General features: G+C 39.8%; 1 protein-coding gene and 1 long non-coding RNA gene across 14 annotated transcripts in view; one reads left to right on the top strand and one right to left on the bottom strand.

The window, feature by feature from the left end:
• Window positions 1–8,532, bottom strand: part of MAGI2 (membrane associated guanylate kinase, WW and PDZ domain containing 2) — a 775,806-nt gene extending 767,274 nt beyond the window's left edge. For all 13 annotated transcript variants that reach the window (XM_035346387.1, XM_035346542.1, XM_035346777.1 and 10 more), the window contains exon 1: window positions 7,910–8,532. In XM_035346387.1, the coding sequence (XP_035202278.1) occupies window positions 7,910–8,210 (301 nt within the window). In that variant the 5' untranslated portion in view covers window positions 8,211–8,532. The remainder of the gene's footprint in view (window positions 1–7,909) is intronic.
• Window positions 8,533–8,580: 48 nt separating this feature from the next.
• LOC118178878 lies at window positions 8,581–15,556 on the top strand. Its single transcript, XR_004756324.1, has 4 exons — window positions 8,581–9,359; window positions 9,967–10,761; window positions 13,390–13,490; window positions 15,467–15,556. It is a non-coding gene; the product is annotated as an uncharacterized LOC118178878 (long non-coding RNA).
• Window positions 15,557–20,132: the final 4,576 nt, after the last annotated feature.

Raw genomic sequence — 20,132 nt, 5'->3', positions numbered from 1 at the left:
TCATGTCCTGAAATGGAACTGATGCCCTATTTTTGTTCTCTTTCAACTTCTTAGCACGTGTTAGGTATGGTTTTATAAAAAGTATATATTTTATCAGTTGCAAGGAAATATGTAGATTAACTCATGATTGACATGAGCAAAACAAAGCTGGAAGGTTGTTGGTTTTTAGCAAAAACATAAAATATCACATAGAACAAATGATAGCCTGCATTTTATTTTGACAAACGCAAGGAAAACGTGATATACAAAGACATGAAGATTAAATAGGTGAGTAATAAAAGATGACTTGTGCCTGTTTCTGGGAAGGATTTCCACTCTGAAACACCCATGTTACAACTACAGAATTTACTTGCTAGTGTTCAGCGTTAAAAATGTTGCTCGTCACTTTCCTACTATTATTTTCCAGTTGTTTGTTTGCTTCCCTAGGTCAGAGGTCAGAAGAGAAAGGCACGGAAGTAACTTAGTGTTGGTAGCATGCACTACTTCTGAAGGCCAATGGCATTATGAGCTTGCTGGTATCAGAGTGGGGATGCAGAAGGTGAGCCCGAGCGGACAATGTGCCACACCTCAGAGCAAGGGACCCAGCATGCAGATCTGCTGTAATGGGAACTAAACACTACCTGGTAAACCTCCATTTTGTAGATCTGTTTTCAAGATGCAATTAGACAGGATGCAAGATAATCTCATCTAGACTTCTTTTTTTTTTCGCCTGAAAGGTTGGAGCTGATGATCTTTTGAGGTCCCTTCCTCCTTGGGTTGTTTTATGACTCCGACTGACAAACACACATGAAAGTCATCTTGGGTATTGCTTTCAATTATGGGTTTCTCTTTCCCACTTCTCAGGGTGCACCATTGTTTCACCCTACTTTGGTGAAAACTTCAGACACGAACTTAGATGGATTAAGAACAACTCATGATTTCAGCTAAAGAAGAAGAAATAGTAATTATTCATTGGAATGAGTCAGTTGTAGGGATCTTAGACAGCTAGCTTTAGCCTAGCTTCAGATTTCAATGTATTTTGAGGCACTAAGGTAGTTCTATGAAATGCATATGCCCTATGCTCATTTCTTAGTGCTGGAATCTCCCCAGGGCTGTATAGTCTCAAATATGACAAAATGTGACTTCTAAAAGCAGAAATATTTTAGTTTAATAACCTCTTTGATTTTTTTTTTTCCTGGGATTTTCTCTCCCACCTTTTACATTCTTCATTTTGTACCTTGTTTTATTTCCCTTCTTCCTGAGTTCATGTTTTGTGGAACTAATCAAGGACCTCCAGGAGAAACATTTGAAGCTGATAAGCAGAATAAAACGGCATAAATAATATCATATTATTTATGATATTTTAATAATCATAAAATATATGTGAAAGAGAAGACACCTGTCAGAGCCATGTTGAGCACAACATACTTTTGATGAAGCTGTCTGGGTCCAAACAATCTGCATGTACTGATGGAAAGTTCAGAAATAATGCATTTGTGATTCATTTACATGTTGTGAAAAGGGTAAATACATGGCAGATATATACAAACTACATCTTTCTGTCAGCTAAGCTTCTAGTAAAGAGTCCAAATTGTGGATAGGATGTGTGAATAAATAAGACTTTAGGCTAACATTACAAGCACATTAAAACCGTAAGAAAAATCTGTTTTAGAGATTATCAGTTACTAATTTGATATTTTTTTGTGCAGTTTAGGAATGATAGATAAAGTTATTTTTTGTTGCATCTTCTTACTGGGTAGATTTCCATGAGGCTGAAAGAATGCTGATTTGAACAAATTAGGTGAGATAACAGAGCCATTTTGTGCATTCCAGAAATGGGAAGATGACTTGGGCTCACAGCCCTTGTAATTTCAGAAAATTCAGTTAAGGACAGCATTGCAATGACATTCAGCAATGAAAACTGGAGATAGCCACGTTGCCACTAAAATCAATACCTTCAAATTCTGCACAATAGACTGCACCTGCTTAGGTAGGCAACTATCTATTCAACCACATTTCAAAGTTTATGATGATTTTGTTTATTATTGCAGAACATTGTATAATACTGTACACCAGAGTGAGTGGGTCCATTGTATTTTACACAGATGCATCAAAACATGTATGAAGAATAACTCTAGTACTGAAGACCATAGTAATCATTAGAATATTACTTCCTAAAAGTAATACTGCACAAAGCCTTATACGTTTTCAAACTACTGATACAAATCCTACCTACAGCTCCCAAAAAATACAGAAAGATGTATATGAATACTTATATATTTATAAACATGTATTATATATATGGAAGAAAAAAGCTTCTTTCTATGATGTTAGCAGTCAAGGAATAGCACTCTGTCCTCAGACACTTGCCTTTGCACTCTCCAAAAAAAAAAAATACAAATACAAATAAATAATAATCCATTTTTATTTGTTTATACCACTATGAGGAAGAACAAGAGACATCTGCTTCCAGCAGCACTTTGATTTCCATCGCCCTTTCTAAATCACAGTTATGACCACCTCCTCATATAAATCCCTTCTGAAGGAGCACTTTTTGCATGTATACACTTCTTTTATACAAAAAATGTAGTTGAATAATTAATCAGCTCTTGTCATGAAAGGAGCTCCTCATCTGTTAGGAACAAGGAGAAAATCATAAGCTCTGAAAGCACAAGCTCAGAGTCTGTGCCTTTCTTTAAATACTGAATTAATGCAGGTGGGGTTACAGCATGCAGTCAGATGCAGTTCTACCCACTCATACCACTACGTTTGTTTGATGTCAACAGTATCAGCAGATGGACAGGTGTGAGTATGAGATGAACTTAAGTATATGTGACTCAACAAAACTAAGCAGAGTACTCTAATTATTTCATTTCTTCAAGGAAATGATGCACTAATAAAGTCATGGCCCCATCCTTTAATGGCACAGTTGCAATTCTCAAAGAAGGAAAAAGACTGATGAATGTAATTCTATTGCCAGTGTACACACAGACTTCCTGACATGAAACATCACCATCTCTCTGGAGGAGCTGAAGAATAAATCACTAGCTACATGAGTCAGAAGTCACTTTGAATGGTCTTTAAATTAAGATGGACAAGCATAAGGATGACATAAAGTAATGGTAAAAAGAGAACTCTGAATTTAGTTTCTAGAGCTAGTTAAATCTTAAGGATCACAAGTTAGGAAAAGAAGAATAGGTCTTAAGTAGGTCCTTTTTTTCTTTCTTTTTTTTTTTTTTTTCAAATAATATCTACATATTTCATACCAAAAATGCAACCATGCAGTTTTTCATAGTTCTTTGGGTTTGTTCTCTCTGCAAGACACTTACAAATTATTTTTGTTCAGGAAAATCATGCAGCTTACTATTGTAAAATACTGTTATTTACATTAGGAAGGAAAAATTTATACAGCATTCACATCTTAGAAGATGGTATATATACACACACAGGGAGAGAAAACACACAAAAAGACAATCTGTATGCAGAGTATTTTAATGAATGTAGGAGAGAATTATTGGTAAACTTAAATGACCAAGTAAGTTTCTTAAAAACTACACATATTAAAATACGTATGAAAAGGTCCGTAGGAACATACTAATGTTTTAACTAGCTGACATGCTATTTACACATGCAGGGCAAAACTTCGTAACAACAAAGTATTACCGTACTTCTCTGTTGTAAAGCATGTTAGAAACTTCTACAGAAAATAAAAGCTAACTGTAAGCCAGATTTTGATTGTGAAATTCATGGATGAACTAGTTAAAACTAAATGTATATTTTTTGAAGGATTCAAGGCCTTTTTCACTACACTAAATCCCTTAGCCATAAACCATTGGGTGCTGGGACACTCTTCCTTGGAAACCAATGCCACTACTACCAGAAATAGGCTGAGGGAAAGTGGACCTGTGGTCTACCTATGCACAGCCACTCTAATCCTAATGAGGGTCCAAATCTTCTCCTGACTGGGAAAGCACTTGCAAATATGCCTAAGTCCATTTACAGTTGGCAAAACACTTTAGCATATGCTTACCATTAAGTAAATGATTAGACTGAGAAAATAAAACTGGTTTTAATTCCCTGTATTATGTGCACTAAACCCTTTTTGCATAAGAAACTAAAGTATTATGGGTTGATACTTAAAGTTTGGAGATTTAGAATCAAATCAGAGACAGTAGAGTGTCAACATAAAGTGTAAGCGCTACTGAATTCAACATGTAGCTCCATATGGTCGTACAACTAGTTAGCTACTTCAAAAAGTAAATTAAACTCTTCAGTTAGTCAGAACACCTGGCTATTCAGCATGGCCAAACCATTCTCCTTCAGGAAGAGGTGCGTCAGCTACAGGACAAAATCTGAGCTCTGAAATTCATGTTTACTCCTGAGCTCTGAAATCCATGTTTCCAGACCATTCATTGGGATTCTGCTGAGCAGTTTATAATTCTATGCAAAGAACAAAGAACCTGGTTTATGCAAGCTGTATTGGAGTCTGTGCACATCATAGACCTGTTCTGCCTACTGATGGGAATTGCTGGAGAAAGATACTGTGGATCTGAGACAGCAGTGATGAACAGAGTGGAACTGGAGACAACATTGCTCCTCACATGACACTTAGTGTGATTACTTATCCAAATTAGGATGTCTTTCCTTAACACATTACTGGTTTTACAACTAAGCATCTGTGCATCTGTGGGAAGATAGTACTTAATCTAAAATGTTCCACAAGTAAAAACAACCACATTTGAAATGAAGAAGTATTTCTTTCAGAAACTGTAAGGATCTGTTCTTCACCAGAGTGAGCAGAAGTTCATTATACATAGCACTTGCAAATATACCTGACCAATCAACTGCAGTACAAAATTATGTCCATGGAATATTTAAAAAAAAAATCTTTATGAAACCTTTACGGAGAAAATCCTGTCTCTTTTATTTGCCACTGACTTCAACTAAGCCAAGATTTCCCCCAATGTGTTTTAAGAGAATTTCTGTGATTCTGCCAACAGTAGCACAATCACTAGCTTGCCACAAATAAATTAATTAATAAACAAAAAAACAGGGAATGGTCGCCCAAGAAAGCTTCTCTGTGAACTCTCACAACTAGGCTTAAATGATAATAATAATAATAGTTTCTACAATGTTTTCTCCCCATACAAAGCCAGGCAATGATTTCCTGAATTAACTCCTTATTTACCATACTTACAGGAGTCCAATGTAAGATCATATTGTGAAACTGCTAATTAGTTTTTCAAAATGTTTACTCATCCTGACGATACAGAGCAACTTTTACTTTATAAGATTGTTTTTTCTAAGCTAGCATTTTTAGCTCAAGATATACAGCTCACATAGAACAGCAACATCCTACTGAACATGTTTTAAAAGTATTTCACCTCATAATGCAATAAGACAAAGTATTTCATTATTTCAAAAATGGTGGTGTTTAATCAAACACAACACAATGAAAAATCAGGAAAGTACGTTTCTTTTATGTAATTCCAAACCACTAACCTAATACCTGCATACTGAATTAGCCAGTTCCTGATTTCATCTACAGATGAAATTTCTCTGCTGAATTATCAAAACTTTCAAACAAGAGAAACACTCATAGTCTCTTAAGCATCCCAGTATAAATAGTAGTGCTCTACCTCCACATTTCTCTCTGTGACTTCATTCCTAGGCAGCCCTGAAGAAGCAGCTACAGTCACATGGTACATTCAAGGTCATACTATTTTAATTTACAGAGATATCATTGATAAATTATGTGGAAACAACGATAATGGAGTCATTAACCTTGTTCTGGCACACTAAAGGTGTTTTATAATTAAAAGCAGAACAACGTTACAAAAACATATAATGATTTTACTGCCCAGCTTTTTCTCTCCTACACACTGCTGCAAAGTACTGTTGGGTAATTTATTACAGTGAGTAACGTGGATGTCTGCTGTCTGTGTTTTTTAACAAAGAGGTACAGAGATTAGACTGAATTATACTGAAGGAGGAGTCAGGTGATAAAATGCACAAAACATTGACTTTTTTTTAAACATAGGAAGTTGGATCCAGAAGGCCTCTCCCTTTGGCAAAGTAAAGGATGCTGAAGCATAAGAAAGATCATTCCAACCAGGAAGTCTCTCTCACTCCAAGAATCCATGCAGAATTGTCATTTCCAAACATGCTATCATCTGGCCTGTGCTTTGAGGACTCGCATCAAAAGTGCAGTATGGTAACACACTGAAGTGAAACTCCTAATATATATAACCTAGGTGGAATTTAGAATTCATCCTCCACATCTCATTCAAGAAAACTGCAGTAATCCACAGAGTAAAAGCTTGACTAATGTCCTTAATTCATGTATGACAGATATCTGTAGTAAGGATACACATATTAATGAATCACTCCTGACTGCTTTTACTTGAAGTGAAATACTTGAAAAATACTGAAGAGGTAGGACAGAGGCTGTCTGATTATTATATGAAGGTTACCCAAAATTGGCATTAGCGTAGAGAAGTATGTACAGCATTTCTGCAGAGCAGAAAGTCACAACTTGAATAACTTGGCAGACAATGTACTGTTGTGCTCTTGACACTTTCACTGCTGCCACTTTTTAATCTAGTCACAGTACGACCACTCACGCTCAAACTGATACAGGGATGCAACTACAGAGGTTTCCTGGAGTTTGACTGCCCAGAGATGACACTGTACTGCAAGGCAGAATACATTATACTCCTCTCTAATCTCCACTTATCACATGAACTACCATGTCTCCTTGCATCTTTTGACTATCGTGACTATGATGTACAACATATTGCACTGCTTACCTAAAAGGACAGATAGAAAAATCATAGATCATATCTTTAGTGATTTGACCTTATGTAGATAATATATCACAAAGTACATTCTGAAGGCCTGAAAGTCAAACACTTCCATCAATTCTGACTTCTTTGGATAAACTAATAATTGGCATATTTTTCAAGCATTCAGAAATACCACAAATGTCACTTTAAACAATATACTGTCAATTAAAGCGAGGAAGCTAAATTACAAAATTATGCCACAGCAACACTCCTGCATGTCCTCTAAGCCAAGGCTGCTAGCTACCGCTGTGGAGCACGCACGCCTCCGATGAATGGCACCAAAAACCTTCCCGCTACAGAAATTCCCAAGTTTTGGAAGGCTGAGCTTAGTGGAGGGCTGAAAGGCGTACTCGCAGCTGCCGCACCATCCCTGCCTGAGGGGCACCTACACAGAGCCTCGGATCCCAGCGGAGCTCAGGGATGCTGCTGTGGCAGCAGAAGGCTGACTCGGAGCACTGGCTTGCAGTTACCCCCAACTCGACATAGTTTGAAGAGGCAAGAAACAAACACGTAAACGGCATCTGCGGCGTCTCTTCCCCGTGGACTTTCCTGGAAACGGACGGACCTATTCAAGTACTTCGGAAATAAACAGAAAATCGGAGAGGCGGGAGAGCTCTCTCCCGAAACTTTCCTCCCGCCTCTCCCTCCTACTTTCCCCCAGCTCCCTGCGACAGGCGGTCGTTTCCACCAGGGACGGGACGCACGGTGCCATAAGCCCCCCTCGAAGCCCCCCGGGACCCCCACCGCTACGCAGCCAGCCCCTGCTCCCTGTGTGGGGGACAAAACCCAGATCGGGAGCCGTGTCCTCGGCCCCGGGCAGCTGCAGGAGCCGCCGGAGGAGCGGCCACCCCCGGCCCCCGGGCGGCATGGCGAAGCGCTGTCACTGACGCACATTTAATTCGCCCGGCTGCGGGCACGGCGGAGCGCCGCTCGCGCCCCCTCCATCTCCCCCTCCCGGCGGTGGGGAAGGGGAAAGTCAAACTGCAGCAGCAACAAAGTTGCTCCCCTCTCCCAAAGCTCCCCCCCAGACCCGCCCCCCCCCCCCCCCCCCCCCCAAGGAGGTGCTGGGGGAGCCGCTGCTTTACCTTGCTTGACGCACTTAAGCCGGATGGGGTCCTTGCAGTGCTTGATCACGGCCAGCACATCCCTGATGGTGAGCCCGGCCACAGGGGTCTCGTTCACCTCCAGCAGCAGCTCCTCCGGCACTAACTTGCTGCCGCCCTCATAGGCCACCTTGCCGGGCTTCACCTCCCCCAGGTACGGGAACTGCCCGTTCTCGGCGCCCCCCTTCAGCTCGAAGCCCAGCTGCCCCTCCGGGTTCCTCACGATCACGATCTCGTGGACTCGGCTCGTCCAGTGGCTTTTCTTCTTCAAGCCCTTGGACATTGCCGTGGGGATGCTCTGCCCGACTCCCTCTCCGCTTGCTCTTTCTCTCTTCCCTCCCTCCCCCGTGGGCGCCGGGCTCCTGTGGGGCAGGCTCGGGGCGGCAGGGAAGGAAGGGCAGGAGGGCGGCAGGGAGGGCGCCGCGGCCCCGGGGGGGCGACGGAGCGGGGACGGGGAGCGCCTCTCTGCCCTGTCCGTCCGGCTGCCGGCGCTTTAGCTGATATCCATGGCAGCCGCGGCGGCCGGGACCCTGTGTGTGGATGTACTAGTTGTAGAGAAACTGGCAGCGGGGAGGGAGGGAGGGAAGGAGGGGACGGACGCGGGGAGGAGGAGGAGGAGGAGGAGGAGCAGGGGTGTCGGTGCCGGAGCGAGGCGGGCGCTGCCTCAGCGCTCCCTCCTCGCCTGACCCGGTAGTGAAGGCCGAGAGAGAGGCTGCCTGGCACGGCCGGCAGAAGGCGGAGAGCGGCCGGGGCCGGGGGGGCGGGCGGGCAGCCGCAGAGCCCCGCAGCCGCCCCACTCCCCCCCCGCCCGGCCCCGGCCGAGAGGGGGCGCCCGTGGACAAAATGGCGGGGGCTGCGCTGAGGGTGCCGCGCCCGGCAGCAGCTGCGCCGCACCCCTCAGCCGGTCTCGCGTCTCCCGTTCCCCCCTCACCGCCTCCCTCCAGCCCTCAAACACGGTCCCATCCCGGCCTGGTTTCAGTCGCAGGGCTCCGGCCTGCGAGGGGCCATGAGGGGCAGGGCGGGAGTGGAGAGGTGCCCATCCCTTGAGGTTCCCCCATTCCCCTCAGCAGTGCCCGGGTTCAGGGACATCAGAGCCGTGCCTGCCTGGGCACCGTGAGGTTGCCATGGGCCGATGGGGTTTAGGAAATGGTGTAATATCTGCCCGGGGTCCTGAGGAAGAAGGATGGCGTGGAACGGGTAGACGGGTCAGAAGCTCGGCTTGTGACAAGCAAGGATCCTGTAACAGGCTTCAAGTAGTGGCGAGAAAAACAACAGACAGCCATTTACTTCCAAGATCTCGATGTACGCAGAGCGCTCAGTGGTTTCCCGTTCTGAGGTCTCGCACTTCAGATTATTGAGTTGTATTGTACATGGGCATGTTTTTTAATGCAGGTTACTGTGGTCACAAGGGATGGCTAGTATCACAGCTGAGGTGAGCAATGACTACTGAAGAGGATATAATGAAGAGAGGAGTGGCGGTGGTGTGTTTTCTATAAAATATACTTATTGTCACCCGACAGATTCTGGTCACCTTCATTCAGGGTGCCATCTGCTTGGCCTTAAACCCCAAATACCCTGTGCTGCTAAAGTGATATTTCCAACCCCTAGTGCTTCACTCTGCTTAAGCTCTCAGAGGCAGGTGATGCTGTAACCCGCTGCTCTTGTGCGCTCTCTGTTTAATTTGGGCTGTCATATGCCTAACACGTGTGCAACCAGTGGAGTGTAGCAGTTGGCATGTATTACTGAGAAGTTTGCACTGCCGGAAAAAAAAAAAAAAAAATTCATCTGAAGGGAAGATTGACAAAATACAGACTGAGCAACCTTCTGACTTTGAGAAGTGTAGTTTGTGCTTCTGCAGGATACAGGAGTGATGAACATATGAAAGCAAGGGTCTGCAGACTGGCTACAGAATGGGGGAAGGTAGGAGAAATGTCATGTGTTGCAGAGTGTGATTTAAAGCTGATCAGATATTTTTAAAATTTCAATTAAACTGACTGCAAAGAAATTTTTCACAAATTGTGTCTCTGTTTTCACTCTAGGTTCCTATGGAAACAGTCCTTTATGTGATCATGCTTGGCTGTGTCTCCTCTACTTCTCCAATAACTTTTGAAGCTGTTGGGTAGTTTCCACCAAATTTATCTCAAATATAATTAAGTTATTTCATGAAAATAGTCAGCTGGGTAGAGCTGAGAGATCCTGTAAATGTCCCAAAGGCTGCAACACAAACTTACCTTTTATTAAACAGTGATTCACATGGATGAGAGACTGTAGAAATGTCTCAGTAATGACAAAAGTTTCAATTACAGCTCATTATCGGTCTCAGTATAAATCTGCGGGAAACCAGAGTTCTTGGGTTCCTGTTCTCCCAGAATTACTTGTTTAATGTCCTCCAGTCAGAAGTGGGTGCAAGTGGAAGGGGTACATGAAGAGGGAAAGAGATAAATGAGAAATTACAAATGTCTATTCTGCAAGTCATTTCATCTGCTTTGTTGTGTGGGCCTGGCCATAAAGCTCAGTATGACAGGGGCTTAACAAAACTGAGATTAAAGGGAAAAAAAAAAAAAAAAAAAAAAAAGGGGGGGGGTGGAGAACATACACATAGAAATACAAGATGCATTAGGACAGACAGCTGAAGATGAGAAGGAAACTAAAGGCGCTTGGAATGGGAAGGTGCTGAGGGGTTTTCACAGTGGGACAGAGATTACAGCAATGGTATCCTCTTCTGAATTCTCCTCTGAGGAGAGCCCCGCTGCTGCTAGAAGCAGGCTCTCTGGTTTTACAAAAGTCAGAAGAGATGGGACTGAGACTAAGGTACTTGGAAAGAAAGCAAGAGAGTAAGTAGACTTGTTTCTCTCTGTAGGCCTACCCTTGCATTTTGTCTTGCTATTTAGTTCAAAAGTGGGGAAGAAAGCAAATGGATAAAAATAGGAATAAAAAAATATAACATCTTATCTTTCAGTTTCCCAAATGTTTCCCTACTCGCTTCTTTGCCAAGTCTTCTAACCTAATAAAGCCTACCCTACTAAAGAGGTCACCAATTCATAAGTTAGACTTTATAGCCACTATGTTAGCATAGTATTGCACTTGTTGGCTTCTGGTCATTAAAATTAAATTTCTAAGAAACTTCATGCTTATCACAATATATGTACAACACTAGGACATCTGCCAAAAATACAGCTTTTAAAAATATGTCAGGAAGTGTGTCATTGATAGATCCATTCTGAGAGATGGGGGAAGGGAGTCCTGTGGGGGGTAATTTTCCTATTTCTTAGGGGTCTCCAATAATTAATTGGTAAGAATTTTTTAAGTGCTCATTACCGGTACAAGTCAGATGACATTAACAGTAGGTATTAAGTAGATGTCATGCTAAATAACTGGTTGGCACAAAATCCTGTTTTAAAGGACATACAGGTCAGAGCATCTCCTTCTTAAAATATGTTGTAGACAAATCAAGCTGCATGAACTATATTTGTGACTAGTAAGATACTTGTAATAGCTGTATTCTTTTTTTTTTTTTTTTTTTTTTACTGGTAAAATCATATTATATATGGATAAAGTATTGCCATCATATCTTCACTGGTTCATGTTCTCAGGGCTTAGGGTAGTAAAGACACTAATGGAAATGCATGGTTTGTTTTTATCTTGATTTTAAAATATATTGTGATGAAATTAAAACTCATATAAGGTTCTTTTGTAGCAGCTACACTGAGATAACTTTGTTTTGTCTTACAGTGATAGACCAGTAGCTGCACTTTCAGAGCAAGTGTCCCAGTGCATGGCTGAGCGGGCAAGTTTTCAGATTTTCTTCTTGGCCCCTGCGGAGCCTGAAAATAGCAGTGTGACTCTCCAAGATCTTTTTGTTCGTCCTTTCTACTGGGTTTCAACCCAGAAGAGCATGAGCCAGTCACAAGTGTGAATGTAAGTGTCAAATACAAGGGATTTCCCATGGGTAATGGTAACAATGGCATATAGTGAAACACTTTCACCAAATACAACACAAATGCCTTTTATTATTCTTTTAAATCTGAGCCTGTAAACACAGGACTATACTTTTGGGAGTAAAGTTGAACCCATAAGTAAGCTGAAGTGTGAGACTTTGGTAAATACATGTATATTGTAGCTGGAAAGCAATCTTTCTTACACTAACGCTATGGTGTCAGTTAAAAAAAGTAACTGAATTCTACCTGTGTTTTCAGTACACCCCGTTTTCAGATAAGTGAATTTCCTCAGGTGAAAAATGCTTTACTACATGTGCCAAAGGGAAATATATATATATATATATATATATATATATATATATCAGTTACCTATAATTATTTATGCAGCAATGGAGTTCTAATTATTTGGCACATACTTATTGTGTGACTGGATGCTAACTTTTCCATCTCTTATTTTTTCAGTTTTAAATTAAGCATAATACCTCTTTCACTGTTTTCTGTTTAGTATGTCAACTGCCCAACAGCCTTATTCTTACAGGAGGCTTCTAGACACTAAAAATAAGCTCCACCACAGGACATACGTTAATCTAGGTCCTGGGTAGAATTCAGAAATTTAAATTCAAATTCAAAGGAAAAAAACAATATCTATTCCCGTAGTTGCCTAAAAAAATTGCAGTAGCTTATGTTGCCATTGGTAGAGCTCCAGAGTCTTTTAGCTGCTTTAACTACCTTTTTCTGGGAGTTCTAAACGTTCTTCTTAGGATCCCCAGTCCTTTATTTCTTTGGATAAAAAAATGAAAATTCCTAACCTTCGCAGTTGCAAATTTCGACAAAAAGTCACAAAAAGTTTGTTATGATATTAACTACTGCCACTCATGTCTTTTATGAGCCTGGTTTTGCAATAGTATCATTACTAGTACAATTCTTTCCAAATTCTGGTTTCAGATTCTGAGAACTTTTGTTTCAGAAAGGCTAAAACATCAGACTCTTTTTTTTTTTTTGTCCAAGTCCTTCAAGTTCTGAGTATTTTGATGAAAAACACACCTATTTTATTTTGCTACACACCTATTTTATTTTGCTACAAAACCAAAGAAGAATTAAAAACAAATTAGGCCAAAACCATCCATAGTTTTTAGCCATTTGTGCTTCAAAATAGTTTTTTGTTTAATTGTAGACTTCAAAATTTTGTAAAACACATAGCTGGTTAGAATAGAAAGTCATGGGAAATACTCAGCATTCTCAACCTGTTAGAGGGTTTCTGTTGTGGCAATAGCTCTTGCAGAGGTCAAATCTGATCAGCTTTGGATGTGAAGAAAATCATCTCTTTGATGAGAGATGAAAGAAAGGGTTTCATCTGCATAGTATAGTTTACAATAACTTTAAGAGATTGCAGGAGACATTTTGTTCTCTCCTGATTGGTATTTAAATGTGATCTTTTTTTTTTTTCTTTTTTTTTTTCTTTTTTTTTTTTTTCTTTCCTTGAAAAACCTTGATACTATATACTCCCTGTGCCGGTCTTGCTAGATGCTCAAGAGTTGATTAAGGTGAGACAACGAAAACTTGTTGGAGGTCAAAAACTTCCCCAGGTACCAAGTTCTGGGAGAGGAGCTATCAAAATAAATTTGGTAAGATCATTAAAATAAGTAAACAATGGCCTCTTTCCACAAAAATACACATGTAAATTGCATACCAGTAAACACCCACAAAAGGAGACAGTAGAAGACAGAAACAAAACTGCATAGAATACCCTATCAAAAAATAATCCCTTAAATCTGGCCTGACACTAGAAAGATAGCAAGAGTACGAATATCTGTTACTGTGAATGTGAGAAATGCTCAGCTCACACTGTGAATTACTGCTGCTAAAACCCTCGCAGCGCACAGTGCCTGGGTGGTAGGGATTCTGAAGAATATCAAATTAAGTGGCCTGATAACTGCGTGTGTTTGGAATGAGTACTTCTCCATCACTGTGGCACTAGTTTGTGTGCTCGGCTACCTTAAATTACCCCATACCAACTGGTAAGCCTCACAGGAAAGCACTAAGCATTACTGCATTGAATAATGTTGATTAGCCTGTATCTTGCACTGAATGTGAATTTCCACTATCTCCATTTTCCTTTATAATATTTAGTATTAAGTGATTTATCTTACAATTAAAGTATCTGTAAAAATTTACTTATCTGTCTGAGATGATATCTTAGATTAACAAACTACAAAAGACCTAATCTGTGAATTCTTTCTTCCTTGTTATTTGCATTTTCATTTCCTTTGGATTAGACTGAAATGAGGCTTTCCTCTTTCATGTCTATAATCAGTTTCATTTTACATTTCATATGAACTAACAGTGCTGCTGAGATTGATCTCACAGCATAGCTGGGAAAGAAGATGAATATTGTATGAACTTATAAAAGATAAAATGAAAGCTTATTATTCTGGGGATGTTTTGTTCATGTTCCCCATAAAACTGTGACAGCATGTCCATTCAGAACCTTATTTTCACATCTCTCTCATCTCTTACAGAAATCACCTTTCCATGTCAAAATTCATGTGCTTAATTTGATTGCGAAGACTTTTTGTCATGAAAGTTAATAAATACTTCTGAAGTTAAGAGTATCATATTTTCACACAGACATCACTATGGAAATTATAAAAGGTTATATGTTCTGTAGATACATTTTCATAAAATTAAAGCATGATGCAGTAGGCATTTTAGAGAAAATAACTGATATAATACATGCATAATCTCACCCAGTGCTTGTCACTGCTTAGCAGATGAGCACAAACAAAACTTTGTAGAAAAAGATCTACACTTTAGTCAGTTTACCAATGCAAATAGTACTGAAGCACTGAACTGGCCAAATTCTCAACTTTTTTTTAACCTTAGCAAGCCTAAAGCTTTGTAGAACTTAGTTGGGTGAGGGTTATGTCTCATTCCCGTCATGCTACCAAGCTTTTAAGTTCATTAGCTTTGCTGAATTGTGCTGCCCCATGCCAGCTGGAAGGACAGGGTGTCCCCTGCCAAGTGGGCAGTTGGAGGGTGCTGAAGACCAGGATCCCGCAAGTCTATACTCCTTGCTGTGGATGCTTTTCACAGCTGCAGAAACTATTCAGATTGCTTCCAGAAGCTGGTTGTGTTGAAAGATTACCTAGTCATGGATATATGTTGAGCTAGAAGTCTTGTCGCACGGAGGTGAGTGACAAATTCAGAGGTTCATTCTGGAGTGCTATATAAATACCCCAGACATTGAATACCGGGGTTAATGTAGAGGCTGATAACCCTTCTGTCTGCCCTATACCCAGAGTGCTTTCCAGCTGATGTGGCAAAAAAAACATTCAAACCACCATACCTTTGCAAAACATCCTCATAAGGAACCATCACTGAGATTCTATTCAGTTTTGCCTACATTGTTTTAGAATTGGTACATGTGTGATTACGAGCATGTGACGGGCTCTGCTATGGAATTGGGATATATTATACAAAAATGCATTCAAGGAGGCTGAATTATGTTATTGTGCAGTTTTGGCATTGTTCTCAGAATATGGCTTCATGCTCAGTCATACTACCATTGTACATTTAACTCTATAAAACCATTTCTTCACAGGTATTTTCATCAATAATAACTAACAGAATGGGACTGCATTGTGTTGCCAGGTCACTGATGCTGAAAGTCCATTCATAGATGACATTTTAGGGGGGGGAAAAAAAAAAAAAAAAAGGGCTGTCTTCAGCTGATATAATGACCTAAATCTAATGTAATTTAATTTGAAAATTCAGTCAAGATTTTTGTCTTGTAAATTCACAGAATCACAGAATCATCTAGGTTGGAAGAGACCTCCAAGCTCACTGAGTCCAACCTCTGACCTAACACTAACAAGTCCTCCACTAAACCATATCACTAAGCTCTACATCTAAACATCTTTTAGACATCCACGGATGGTGACTCAACCACTTCCCTGGGTAGCCTATTCCAGTGACTAACAACCCTTTCCATAAAGAAGTTCTTCCTAATATCCAACCTAAACCTCCCCTGATGCAACTTTAGCCCATTCCCCCTCGTCCTGTCACCAGGCACATGGGAGAACAGACCAACCGCCACCTCGCTACAGCCTTCTTTCAGGTACCTGTAGAGTGCAATAAGGTCACCCCTGAGCCTCCTCTTCTCCAGGCTGAACAATCCCAGCTCCCTCAGCCGCTCCTCATAAGACTTGTTCTCCAGACCCCTCATCAGCTTTGTTGCCCTTCTCTGGACTTGCTTGTAGTGAGGGGCCCAAAACTGAACACAGTACTCGAGGTGCGGCCTCACCAGATCTGAGTACAGGGGGACAAATTGTAATTCAAGTCCACAGTATCACAGAGTATTTGTGGCAAGACCACAGAACCTCAGTTTATCCTGGGGAAAACACAGATGAGCAGTTGCACTCGCTTTGAAGAAGCCTGCCTCATCCTCCAGAAACAAGACAGGCACCATTTATCTCCTACTGCTCAGCTGAGAGACCTGTGTTAACATATAGAGAATTAAAGCAGACAAAATTTTCAAAAGTCAAATGAGTCTGATGTTGTCTTTGGAAATGTATTTGCATGTGCTGGGAGGAAAAGATACTGTATTTTATCATTGCCTTGTTATGTGATAGCTGGAAATGAAAGAAATACTGTGTTCACTAGACTGGCAGAGGCATTTAATTTTTTATCACTATTCAAAGGGAAAACAGTTCTTACTAACTGATTGTGTAGCTGTAAACATACATAAAAAAGAAACAGACTGCATATACAATTAACTTATGCTGGAAATTTCCTGCAGATTATTTAATTAATCTGAGATACTTCATTCGAGTGCAGGCATTTTGGTTTTGTTCTACCTAAATGATTGAACTCTCATAACCTTCATGCCATGATCATATTTTGTCCTCATAAGTATTCTTTATTTGCAAGTCTTCTTTCTTGTCATAGCCAGGGTCTCCATTGTTGTCTTTGAAGACAGTAACACCTATTCTTTTGTCCTTATCAGCTAGTGTTTTATAAATCAGTGCCTCTGATTCACAGCTCTCCTGCTGAGACTTGATGTTGCTTACTCCATTGTTTTTCACCCCAAAGTTATTAAAGGGGTAATGAAATAAATATGAACATACCACCAGATAAATGATAAATGAAGAGAGGTTTTGAAATGATTTTTTTTTTTTTTTTGATAGGGTGGAGAGGAAAAAGAAAAAAAACTATTTTCATCGGGAAAGAAAAAAAAAAACTTTTGAAATAATCAAAGGACTTCCTAAAACACCATATTGTCTATTGATTTGGGATGTGTCTTGTTTTCCCTTCAGCCTTCAACTTGAATGATTTTCCAGGCTGATAGTTGCTTGCATTTCTTATAGGGCTTCTTTGATCCTTGATGTACTTGGTTCATTCTCTGAGCACTAGTCCAAACAGATATCAGGTAGTATGGTTAAAAGCTGGCAGGATCACATAGCTCGAAGATCACTTTCTGAGCACATAAAAGAATTTGAGGGTGGTTGAACACTGGAAGAGGTTGTTTACAGAGGTTTCAGAGTTTACATCTTTGAAGATACTCAAAACCTAGCTTGATTTTACAAAGTCAGTCCTGAGCATCCTTCTACGAGCAGGGTTGTGTGGACTAGGTAATCTCCAGAGGTCCTGTCCAGTCTCACCAGCTCAGTGATCCTGTGTGAGCAGAGGCAGCAGGACATAAGTCTCTGTGGTCCTACCGCCTAACTCTGCTTATTAAATCACATCATCTTTGCCGCAAAGTTGTACAAAGCCAGTATTATTGTGGATGGAGATCAGTTCTGCAATCATTAGATCGAGTAGCACTTCTTCATGCCAATTGTCCCATTGACTTCCATGTTAAATTGACTTTTGAGCACCTCTTGACCTGAAGGTCAGGCTGTTAATATACAATTCAATTTAAAAATTAATCAGCACTATTAAGACACTTCCAAACTGAGATTAATATTCCTTATAATTTACAGACCTAGGAGCCTTGAATTAATTAATAATTTATTAACTGATTTGATATATTGGCAGGGCTAGGGTAGTAAAAGGGTGCAACTGGTATTAGTTCAGCTTGTCTCAGATTGGAACCGATCTCTCCCAGTAATGAGAGAAAATTGCAAATTATTCATTTGACAGGATTTTTTTCTCTTTTGGGATACACTTTAGAAAGGAGTGAAGGAAATAGGCTAAATTGTTTCATCATCCTACACAGATATACTAATAATGAATTATTTTTTAACTTCTTTGCAGGACGTAGGTCTCAGGTGAAACCCAATTTTCAGTGGGCCCCACATTTAATGTCTGGCTTAAATGTATGCATTTTTACATGTCAATGAAAAAAATCTTCTGCCCTGTCATCAAAAAAATGCACTGACAGCTGTTTCCCTGCACTATTGGTATGAGAAAAGTTTGACATACTCATTTAGCAATATTGTTTTCCCAAGTACTTCAATGTTTTCCTGGTATCACTCCTTCAGTTTTGATATTCAGTAACCCCTGGATGCTCTTCATATGCAGGTTTCCACCTACACATTTCATGGATGCACTGATTTTTCTAAAGCAGGTCTGAACACTGTTGTAGCTTGGCTCCTACTTAAGTTTATCTGTATCAGCATTGGCATTGTCTTCAAAATAATATTTTTTTTTTTTTTTTTTTTTTTTTTAATCCTTCTTGTGTATGAAAAATACTGAAACATATTGCTTTTAGATTGTCCCGTTGCAAATTCTCATTAATTTTAAAACTAGTATCTTCTGAAATTAGCCACTTTATTAACAACAACAACAAAAAGTAAACTACACAGCAAACAAAGAATCAGAATAGATTTTTCATCATGTTTTTATTACGGAAAGATTTTCTGAAGAACACATTTTCAGTCACTGCAGAAGAATAAGAAGTCACCTTGTCTCTGACAACAGTAACCAAACTGATAAGAAATGGGTCAAAATTGCACCTTTTCAAAGTTGGTTTGTTTTTTACACATTTCAGGAGAATGAATTCAGTAGGCGTTGTTATTTGAAATAGCAAGTCTATTCTGCCCCAAAAGAGTTACTAAAGTCATTTCCATTGCCTCTTCTTGGTGCTAATATGATAGTATTTAACTCTGTTGAACTGATTTGTTGCCTGTTAAAATTAATTATCAAAACAAATTCAATGTTTATATTAAGGCACTTGCAGTAATACTGGGAGGAAAAGCAATTAAAAATTAAGAATTTCTATTCTTAATTATTTATTTTGAACTTCATTTTTTTTTGTTCTTGTATGACTAGATGAACATCCCTCAGTTTACCTTGACTTTAACATTTATGTCTTATCTTTGAGTAGTTACAAGACTAGTTTGAAAAGTGGGTGATTTTCTAGGATAATTGCTGAAGTTCTAGAAAGCAACTTACAAATTTTTGATTTTCATCAGACAAAGAATATATTTTATTTTTATTACGAATCAGGCACTTAAAAAAAAAAAATCTAGAAATTGTGATCCAAGCAGTGCTTAGTCTCTATAAGCTTACTCCTTTTTTGCAAAACCATGATGCTTGACAGGGTTTGTTACTACTAACGCTTAGTTTTTTGCTGTGATCAGAGGACGCTAGTAGGCAGGTGTTACACTGTGACTACTACTTACCAGGAAAAAACTTGCTCCTTATCCTAGCCCTGATTCTTCCATCTGCTTACTTCACTCACTGTTGTGTCTGGCTATGGTCCAGATTTGAAACCTCTTTGGAGGACTTGGATTATATATATATATATATTCCATGCTTCTAGACATCACAACACAGACAGCACAACAATTATCTGTGCTTGTAAGACTGAAGGACAAATATTGTACTCTGCAGTCTTGTCTTGACCATTAAAACTTAGGGAACTATAGGAACCCATTGCACCTCCATCCCTGAATGAGCAGCTCAGTTTTCTTGTAATAGGAATACACCTTCTTAAGTGTTCTTATTTGGATCAACAAATAAAAAGTCTGGGATTAGTTTATCTAATACACCAGACTAAATTAATAGTCGGTTATCATCACAGCTTTGTTGCATTGGTAGATTAATCTGATCAACTCATTTTAGTTAAAATATGAACTATGAACTTGTAACTTAAATTTCCTTTCTAATTTAATCAATAAGTTAATCTTCAGTTAAAATCAAAATATAGTTAATATTAAGAAAATATTAGCCTGCATGCTTTCAAGTCTGTTTCTTTGTTGAACATTTGGTTTGGGGATTTTATTTTGTTTTCTCAGAAGTATTGCTGTAGCCTGCTGTAAAAC

Source organism: Oxyura jamaicensis, chromosome 1, assembly GCF_011077185.1.
Source record: "Oxyura jamaicensis isolate SHBP4307 breed ruddy duck chromosome 1, BPBGC_Ojam_1.0, whole genome shotgun sequence".
Taxonomy (NCBI): domain Eukaryota; kingdom Metazoa; phylum Chordata; class Aves; order Anseriformes; family Anatidae; genus Oxyura; species Oxyura jamaicensis.
The sequence above is the reverse complement of the archived record's forward strand: the minus strand, read 5'-3'. Positions and strand labels throughout refer to the sequence as shown.